General features: G+C 41.1%; 1 protein-coding gene across 1 annotated transcript; it reads right to left on the reverse strand.

Moving 5' to 3' along the window:
* Window positions 1-8,502: 8,502 nt before the first annotated feature.
* Window positions 8,503-10,248, reverse strand: LOC120084930 (uncharacterized). Its single transcript, XM_039040741.2, has 2 exons — window positions 10,234-10,248; window positions 8,503-9,369 (listed from the first exon to the last, which is right to left on the reverse strand). The coding sequence occupies exons 1-2, from the start codon at window positions 10,246-10,248 to the stop codon at window positions 8,503-8,505; spliced, it is 882 nt and encodes a 293-aa protein (XP_038896669.2).

Consider the following 10,248-nt stretch of genomic DNA (forward strand, 5'->3'; position numbering starts at 1 on the left):
TTATAATGGTTATAAGGATAATGAAAATGGATAGATTTTATATTTCATTATTAGAAAAGAAATTTTATAATGCGTTATTTACACTAAGGTGTTGTGTGTGTGCAATAAGATACAAAAGGGTAGAGTAGAGAATGATGGGTCGTGTGAAAATGGATTTTGATGCAAGTGGTATGCATCGATCTAAGTTGAATGTAGACGAACTAGAATGTGATGTGGATGAGATGATTTGTTTATCTTTGTTTATGCGTTAGACTCTATTCGACACTTTTCAATGTGGCTAACATATAAAACCTATCTCTAGGATGTATGCATCAAAACACAGGATGCTAAAACACCAGTGAATCTATCTCTAGATGTGCTAGGCGTTCTACTTGATGCTAGCTTACTTATTCCTTCGAATAGTCTAAGCTAAAGATGCTTTTACTAATTGATTATTTTGGCTTAAGCGTTTGAAATGGAATTTTGCATGAAGTATAGATGCATCAAACATAAACAAGAAATAAACAATGGCAAAGTGTGATAGATCAAATATGTGAATTTATAAAGAAGCATATTGTCTTTACAAAAGCAATACTTAATCAGATGAAAGGATGAAAGCGATAAATAAGATGAAATGAAATGAGTCAAGTCGCAAAGTACAATCTCTTGTCCTCTTTGGCTCAATTCTAGTTGTGTACAACCACTTGTATAATAATTGGATGAAGTGTCTCTCTCGAGCTCGACTTCCTTCACTTCTTGATCGGCAATGATGGTGGTTCTCTTCCCGCTTGCTCTTCTCGGCACCACAGCATGGCTCTAAAGATCTAAAACTAAGACTAAGCTAATACTGAGACTAAAATTGAGAGTGAGAACTTAGAATTTTCTGAACTCTGGACTCTGGAGGGATTTCTTCTATTTATAGGCGTTGGTCTTCTTCAGCTTGATGATGGGCAACATTAAAGTCCATATCCTGGTCAGCCGCTTGACACTCAGATGCTTTTTAGATGCTGCCCGCTGCAGGTGCCCATGCTTGCAAGTGGTGATTTGACACAAACAGCTTGAATCAATGAATCTTCCTTGTGTTGAATCCCTCCGACGCATGGCCCATGCGTTAAACTTTGCCTGCGACACTTCTTAATCATGCGTTAGCCTCTTGTTGAAATCCTACAATGTCATGCGTTAGTGCCGCAGTATTTTAGTAATAAACATTCTTTTGCATGAGTTTGATAATGTTTGAGTAATTCCATGCGTTTCTTCTAAAAATGTTGATATTTTATCATTAAAAACTCTATTTGTTCTAAAGTAAGAGCCACAATAACTTGTATTTCTACAAGTTATCACCACCCCCAAATTTGAAAAATGCTTGTCCTCAAGCATTTCATAAATAATTCTTTGTTATCTCCCTTGTCTTTAGTGTGCAGTGTTCGCCTGTCATCATATTCACTGATAAGCTTGAGACAAGAGTTTGGAAAATGTAACGCAGGTTGATTCTTTTCTAAAAGGAATAATGTTTTATTTCAGGTGCAGCAAGCTTTTTGTCAACAACTCCTTTCGTTTCTCAAAACATTCCCGTTTTTTCTAAACCAACAATGTGTTAGATGCTTTTTAAAATAGATGCCGGTTAAAAAGAAAAAGTATGAATTTTCAATTACCCATGCATCGTTCTAGGTGTCCCACTTTCGTTTTGGCTTGCCACATGGATGTCATGCAAGCATCCAACTACGAGTGAGAGCTTTTCACAACTAAACTCATATATAATATTCATGCGTTTCAAGATACAACTTCTTTAAACTAGATAGAGGAGTTTTTGGGACGCATTGGTCTAGGAGACTTAACTTTGTTTTGGCTTGCCCCCACAGGTGTCATGCGAGCATCCAATTACGGCTAAGTGCCTGTTCCAACTTTTTAACTCATGCCACTTTGAGGTTTTTCTTTTAGAGTAATGACAGAGAAGTTGTGTTTAACATTTTTCTATTTTGTTCATTTCTTTTTGATGTACTCAATTAGTGTGTCTTAACTCGGATTTCCCTCATCCCTAAATTTGGAGATCAGTTAAATCCTCATTGCTAAAAGAGAAACAAAATTTCAAAAAGGCTTTGCATGCGTTAGAAAGAAAACATGTAGTCTTTTTAGAGAGGTTCAGGCTTTGTTGATTTTCCTAACGCCTACTCTATACTTATAAATTTCATATTGTTAATATCATTGAGGTAAGGCAAAGCACAAGACTAGAAATATGGCTAAAGAACAAAAAAGAGTATGCTAAGGTCAAACATAAGGAAAAAAATGATAGAAATTTTCATTCATTTTCATTGGATAACATGGAATAAACAAACAAGGCAAACAAATACAAAAGATCATCAAATAAAGCAAAGTAGAAAATAACCAACACCTCGAAACTTATTATGCTGACGCGTCATCCCTGCGTTCTTTTGCAGGGTCTTCATCCATAAAGCGCAGAGGTTTCCTAAGGTGAGCAGGTAACGGTGGCAGGGCAAACATTCCGACCAAGACCTGATTAATATACTGCGTTGTGTAAACGAACTGGTCTTGCATTCTTCTTGTTTGCTGCCGCAAGTAATCCCTTAGAACCTTATTTTGTTGTTGAAGACCTTCAATGGACGTAGCCAATGGTCTGAGTTGATCACTAATGAAAGTTTTCAACTCCTCAATGTCAGTGCGTTGTTGTGGCGGTGCTGGCTTTTCACTTCTTTCAACTGGGTCTTCAAAATTTCCTGCGTTACTCGACCCTAACCCAGTTGGTTAAAAAATGACTGGAGGAGGCATAAAAGTTGGAATTGGAATTGGTGAGGGTGAAAGAAAGTGACAAGGGATTTCTTGAACTACATCGGTAGGCTCTTGATGTGTTGGATCAAGACTCCCTTATTGCGGGGCCACTAGTGAGTTTTGGAGAGTGATAGATCAAGTTCTGCTTTGTAATCTTCATTCTCTAAAGCTTTATCGCTGTGTTCAATTATCCGGACGCATCTTCTTTTGGGGGCACGCTTGGAGGATCGAGGTCTGGCTGCCACTTTTTTGCAAGTTAGGGCAGGCTGATGCGGCGAACCACGAAGCAAACACCTGATCAACTTGATGTCCATCAGACCGTCGATCTCCTCATAATCATCCCTTAGAGGGATGCCCCCGCATTTAGACAGTGCGTAGATCAGCCAAGGTAAATAAAGTTGTCCTCGTGGTTTGGTTTTAATGGCTTTAATCTGATCCCTTATTATTCTCCCTACATCTAGAGGGATGCACTGCATGATACAGTAAGTGGCCAAGACGCGTTTTCTTAACAATGTCTCATCATACGTTGTAGACATGATGCTTTTCTTAATTAGATAATACCATAAGTTCGCGTCTGGCTTCAGGTTCCTGGAAGCTAACATCTTTGCTCCATTTCTTGACGTTTGCCATTTGCTTCCAGGCTTGGCCACCACTCTCAACGCATCTTCTACTTGGCTCGGCGTTGGTTGTTCCAAGATGCAGTTTCCTTATGCGTTTGGATTACTTGTGATATTGAACATTTCATTAATCTTATCGGCTGAGAAAGGCACAAATACACCATCAATAAATGTTGTACTTTTCTCCATGTCGAACTCACTACTGTAAAACTGGCGAACAAGGTTGGGCCAAATTCTTGTATGCCCAACGCATAGCTGACCCTAGCCCATTGTTTCCACGGTTTCAGTTATGTATGCTGGCAATGGGTTGCATTCGGGGAAGAAGCCTTTCTCTGCAAGAATGTCACTAAAATGGCGCTTCCTCCCTAAGGTCTTTTTAGGTAATGCGTTGGTTACCTTGCGCTTGCCCGCCTCATGTGCCTTGGCTTCCCGCACCAACTCCCTTAATTCATTTTCCAATTCCCTTTGGAGAGCTGACTTCCTTCACCCTTGCCTTGCGGGCTGATATTGTTCCATTTCCTTCTCTAACGCGTTATGCCTTGAGCAACTCTTATGCGTTGCACCCTCAGGACCGGATACGGACTGCTCTTCTTCCTCCAAAATTAATTTTCTTTTTCTCATCTCTCTTTGCTTTTGATGGCCCTTTATTCGCGTCAGTTTGACGAGGTTGTGACACATCTGGGCCAACTTCCCTTTCTTCATTTTCTTCATCTTCTACTTCTAACTTAGCTTCGAGCATCATTGCATAGCGCTCTACTTCATCCATTTCAAGTGATGCATTGGGTGAGTCAGAACACATCACTTGTTCTTCTTCTTGGCCTTGATTCAAACTTGCCAAAGATTGCTCCGAACACTTCTTGCTCGTCACTTCGAGCTAATTCTACCAGTTCCTCGATGTTTTGCTCTGACGTAGGGCTATCAAAGCTTAGCCTTGGTGGAGTGAATCATGGGGTGCCGGATGGGGTATGCGGCGACCTAGAAGATGAAATGATAATGGGTGAACTCGGCGGTTGGCTGGCTACGTCTGCTTCCATCGGGTAGATGGTGGCTAAGGGTTGGATGGGCAGTGGAGGAGGTGGACGCACAGTGGACGATGGTGCGTTATGGAGGTAAACAGGGATGGGATCATGTGTTGCACCCACCGGAGTGATATTTGGAATGAATGGTGGTGGGGCGGGCTTGATGTAAGGTTTGTAGACAGCCGCGGATAACGAAGGAGGCTGCTGCCTTGGTTTTGAGGGGGTTTTAGGTTTTGGTTTTGCGATGGATTTGAGCTTTTGGGTAGTTTTAGAGGAAGGGTTTGTGGTGGCTTTGATGAGTTTCGATCGAGATTGTTGCTGGGAAGAAGAAGAGGGCCCGCCGTGCAAAGGCTTGGTCGGAGTAGGGGTTTTTGAAGTCTGGCGAGGGCTTGGAGGAGGTGATGTTGAAACAGACGAAGAAGAGAAGGAGCTTACCAGCGACACGTCTCCGAAGCTCATTGGTTTTGGCTGTTGGACGCTAAAGACATTGCTGCCAAAGAGTGACTGGAGAAATACACTTGATCGAACAACAGTGAAGGTGATGGGCGCTAGGGTTTTTTTCTTTTCTTTCGCAGAGAGCTTTAAGGCGATGGAAAAAGAGAAAATGAAGAGTTTTGAGTTTTATAGGTCTGGGGAAAGATAGTGGTGGCGCCTGACGTCCACATTTATTGCGAAGTCAAAAGGACGTGCCTTGGGCTTCCAAGCACTCGAGTGTTTTGCATTTTCGAGATGCGTCCTTTCGATTTGGGCCATGTGTTAGACTTACGTCTAACGCGTCAATTTATTCCCAACCTAAGCTTCTTTCGATTATACGCAACTTTTTTTTTTATTAATACAAGTAAATCTCTTACTAAGAAGGCAATAACATTCAACAATCAATCTTAAAACGCAAAGACAAGCAAACAGAATAACTCAAACGCAGTGATAAAATACAAAATGCAAAAGAAATAAGGAAAGAGGAAGCGTCCTTGGAATATGTGTCGACGTGAACGTAGGGATGCTTTGATGCAAGCCTCAGTTGGCTTCGCGTAGTACGAGAGATGACTTTTGTCGTTCTATGCCATTTTCAAAGTAAGGCTTCACTCTTTGCCCATTTACTTTGAACGCATTTGTGCCATCTTCCCGTGTTAATTCTACTACTCTGTGGGGAAAGATTGTTTTGATAATGAATGGTCTTGACCACATTAACTTTAATTTTCCTGGGAACAAACGCAATCGTGAATTGAATAATAAAACTTTTTGGCGAACAACAAACTCTTTCTTATTAATGCGTTGGTCATGCCAACGTTTGGTCTTCTCCTTGTAGAGCTTGTTGTTCTCGTATGCGTTCAACCGCCACTCCTCAAGCTTGTTGAGCTAAAGATTGCGTTGATCACCCGCGATGTCCAAGTTTAAATTCAGCTTCTTTACTGCTCAGAAAGCTTTGTGCTCCAACTCTAGGGGTAAATGACAAGCTTTTCGAAATACTAAAGAGTATAGAGACATACCTATGAGGGTCTTGTAGGCAGTTCTGTAGGCCCAGAGTACTTCATCTAGCCTCTATACCCAGTCTTTCCGCGATGCATTGACAATTTTTTCCAATATTTATTTTATTTCCTGATTTGATACCTCAGTTTGACCGTTCGTTTGCGGGTGGTATGCGGTAGCGATATTGTTTGGCAAGTAATTTAGAAATGATGCGGTTAATGAAATGCATACCTTCGTCACTTATCAAGGCTCTAGACATTCCAAAGCGTGTGAAAATATTCCTAGTAAGAATTTTAGAAACAACTGATGCATCATTTCTGGCACAAGCTACTCCTTCCACCCACTTTGATACGTAATCTACTGCAAGTAGGATATATTGTTGACCGCAGGACAAGGGAAAAGGTTCCATAAAATCAATGCCCCAGACATCAAATAATTCAACTTCAAGAATATTGTTAAAGGGCATTACGTCCCTTGATGAGATATTTTTGGCTGTTAGCAAGGGTCACACTTGCGAACATACTCCCTTGCATCTTTGAAGAGGGTGGGCCAGAAGTATCCGCTTTGAAGAATCTTCGCAGCGGTTCTTTGCCCTCAAAATGCCCTCCATAAGGAGATTCATGACATCAGCCAGGATGCGTTATGTCTCTTCCTCCAGAATGCATCGACACATGATGGAGTCGGGGCTTTATTTATAGGGAAACGGTTTATCCCAAAAATAAAATTTGCTGTTGTATACTAACCATTTCTTTTGCTGAGAGTTGAAGTTTTCAGGGAATTTCTTGGTAGTTAAGTAATAAACTATGTCTTCGTACAAAGGTTCCCTGCCTTCAACTCATCAGGAAATGAATCTTTGATTTCTTTTTCTTAGTCTTGTATTTCTTGATTTTCTAATATGGACAGGTGGTCAGCCACCTGATTCTCAATCCCCTTTCTGTCCTGAATATCGATGTCAAATTCCTGCAATAGCAACACCCATCTAATTATTCTTGGTTTCGCATTCTTTTTACTTATCAGGAACTTTAAGGCTGAGTGATCTGTATAGATGGTTGCTGACGCACCAACTAAATAAGATCTAAATTTCTTAATGCCAAACACTATAGCCAACATTTCTTTCTCCATGGTTGTGTAATGTTCCTGAGAGTCGTTCTGTGTCTTGGACGCATAAGAGATGTGGTGTATCAAATTTCCTTTCTTTTGCCCCAGCATGGTACCTACTGCAACATCACTTGCGTCACACATGAGAATAAAACTTTGCGTCCAATTCGGTGCTATTAGTACCAGAGCTATAGTCAATGCATATTTCAGTGTTTCAAACGCGTCACAACAGTCGTCATTGAATTCGTAGGGCCAATTCGCTTCTAATAATGCGCTCAAAGGTCGCGCAATTTGAGAAAATCCTTTAACGAACCTTCGATAGAAGCCAACATATCCTAGAAAACTTCATAGAGCTTTTACATTTGACGGTGGTGGAATTTTAGCCTAAAACAATGCCTTGTGGCCTAAAACAATGCCTTCAGTCACTATAAAGTGACATTTTTCCCAATTAAGCACAAGATTTGTTTCCTCGCATCGAGTGAGGACGGTCTCCAAGTTATCTAAGCATGATTGGAATGAATCTTCAAAGACTGAAAAATCGTCCATGAAAACTTCAACGGTCTTTTCCAAGAAGTCAGAGAAAATTGCCATCATACATCTTTGGAATGTTCCAAGTGCGTTGCATAGCCCAAAGGGCATGCGCCTGAATGCAAAAGTTCCAAAGGGACAAATGATTGTTGTCTTTTCCTGATCTTTTGGGTCAATTAAAATCTGGTTATAACCAGAGTATCCATCAAGGAAACAATAAAATTCTTTTACAGCCAGTCTGTCAAGCATTTGGTCAATGAAGGGAAGGGGGAAGTGGTCCTTCTTGGTTGCCGCATTGAATTTCCTATAGTCCATGCAGATGCGCCAACCCGTGACAGTCCTTGAAGGGATGAGCTCATTATTGCTATTGGCTATCACTGTTGTTCCCCCTTTCTTAGGAACGCATTGATCTGGGTTTACCCAGCTGCTGTCGGATATAGGATAGATTAGTCCTATGTCCAACCACTTTAAAATTTCTTTCTTGACCACTTCCTTTATTATGAGATTCAGCCTTCGTTGAGGCTCAATCGATCCCGTCTTTCCTTCTTCTAGTCTGATTTTATGCATGCAATAAGATGGGCTAATGCCACAGATATCAGCCAGCGTCCAACCTATTGCACGCATGTGCTTTTGCAGCATTTGTAAAAGAGAATGTTCGTTAGGTTCAGTGAGATTCGCGAAAATAATTACAGGTAAAGTTTTATTTGTTCCAAGGAAAGCATATTTAAGATGACTAGGTAACAGTTCAGCTCATGTTCTGGTGATTCCTCTAGTGATAGACGCGTTGGTTTCGTCTGCCGCTCACTCAGACTTGCCAGTTGGGGTTCTTTCAAGTTTTCTTCCAACACGAGGACCTCGCAAACTTGGGTCGCTTCTTCTTCAGGCAACTCTATTCTGTTCAGTTGACATTCTTCACTATCCAGGAACTTTAATGTGCACATTAAACTTCACTTCCTGATTGTCTATGCGCATAGTCAATTCTCCCTTATGCACATCTTTTTTCCCAGTTGCTAGAAAAGGGTGTTCAAGAATGATATATCCTTGTCTGCTTCATAGTCAAAGATGATGAAATCTGCTGGGAATATGAAGTTGTCGTCAACTTTTACCAGAACATCTTCAATCTTTCCTTCAGGGTACTTGATCGTCCTGTCAGCGAGTTGAAGAGTAACAGCAGTGGGTTGTGCTTCACCAATGAGGTTAATGCTTGCTCCTAAATCGCACAATGCATATCCCACATCCAACCCACCGATCGAGCACGAGACCGTGAAGCTTCCCAGGTCCTTCTGTTTCTTGGGTAGTCTGTTGCTTACTAACGCATTGCATTCCTGCATTAGCGCAATTACCTCCGTCTCGCTGACTCTCCTTTTCTTTCTCAAAATATCGTTAAAAAATTTGACATATTTTGGCATTTGCTCCAAGGCTTCTACAAGTGGAATATTGATGTTCAGTTGCCTCAGGAGTTCAAGAAAACGCTTAAATTGTTGTTCATCATTCTTCTTCATCAAGCGTCTAGCGAATGGTGGGTTCAGGGGCACCGCAGGTTTTCTCGCGTTAGACGTGCTTGGCTCTGAATGGCTTGTGGATTCAGGCATTCTTTCTTCTCGATCTTCTAATGCCATTGGGCGTGTGTTGAGTTCTTTTGAAGGATTGCTATTTCTTGGGTTCATGGTTCTTTCTTCAAGAGCTTTGCCACTTCGTAATGTCACCGCGTGACATTGCTCCTTTCCATTGTTATTCCTCGGGGTTTCAGTGTTGCTAGGCAAGACTCCAGGCTGCCGATTTTTCAATTCACTCACAATCTGCCCCACCTGTATCTCCAAGTTTCTGATAGACGACACCTTGCTTTTTAGCAACGCGTCATTCTGGGCGATATACTCCTTTAATAGATTTTCAAGCTGAGATGCTGAGCTCGACACCTAACCTCCTCTATTAAAGGATTGTTGGTGCGACTGATGCATTGACTGGAATGCAGGCGGCGGTCCTTGTGTCACACCCCGCCCCAGACCACCCTCTTAGCCTAGGAAAGGGCATGACTGCAGCAGTTATCAACCCTTTGGCTGACACTTACTGCCTAATAACTCTGGCGAAATAACTTTGATACCAAAATATAACTTATACACAGCGGAATATCTTTAGGCCAAAATTTATCAATTTAGAAACATAACAAGTTTAGAGTTATTACAACACCAGATTCATAAGTCCCAAGCCCAAAAACCCTAGTCCCTACATGAACAACAGTAACATGTGTACAATATTTACAGTAACCACCTAAACCGACGGGTCAAAAAATCTTTATCCTTTAGTGGCAGAGCAGATGTAGAGTTTATCTTTTGAGGATTTGACCGCTACCTGGGGAAATGGAAAACATTTGAAAACAGGGTGAACTTGCGCTCAGTGAGTGACTTAAGAAAGATAATAATTCTCATGCAAAATCTCAATAAAGAGTTCAACTTAAATATAAGCTTCTATTGTACTTGTACTGTAGTGTAAACATTTTCCAAGCATAAAGCATATAAAGCCGTTTTAATCATAAAACTGTAAAACGTTTTCTCAGTTGAAAGTAACCCCACTGTGGGTAAAACTAATCCCAACACCAACTACTAATCAAGAGAGAACCCTTTTGCTCAATCTCTGACTCTAACTACCTACGTGCACGTGGCCATACTAAGTATCGTCATACCTTAGGTACTTCTGCTCAAATACCTTCTCAAATGTCCTTTAGTATCGAGCTACTAGCATACCTTCTCAAACGTCAT

Source organism: Benincasa hispida, chromosome 9 (genome assembly GCF_027475165.1).
Source record: "Benincasa hispida cultivar pf3 chromosome 9, pf3_genome.v1.1, whole genome shotgun sequence".
NCBI lineage: Eukaryota > Viridiplantae > Streptophyta > Magnoliopsida > Cucurbitales > Cucurbitaceae > Benincasa > Benincasa hispida.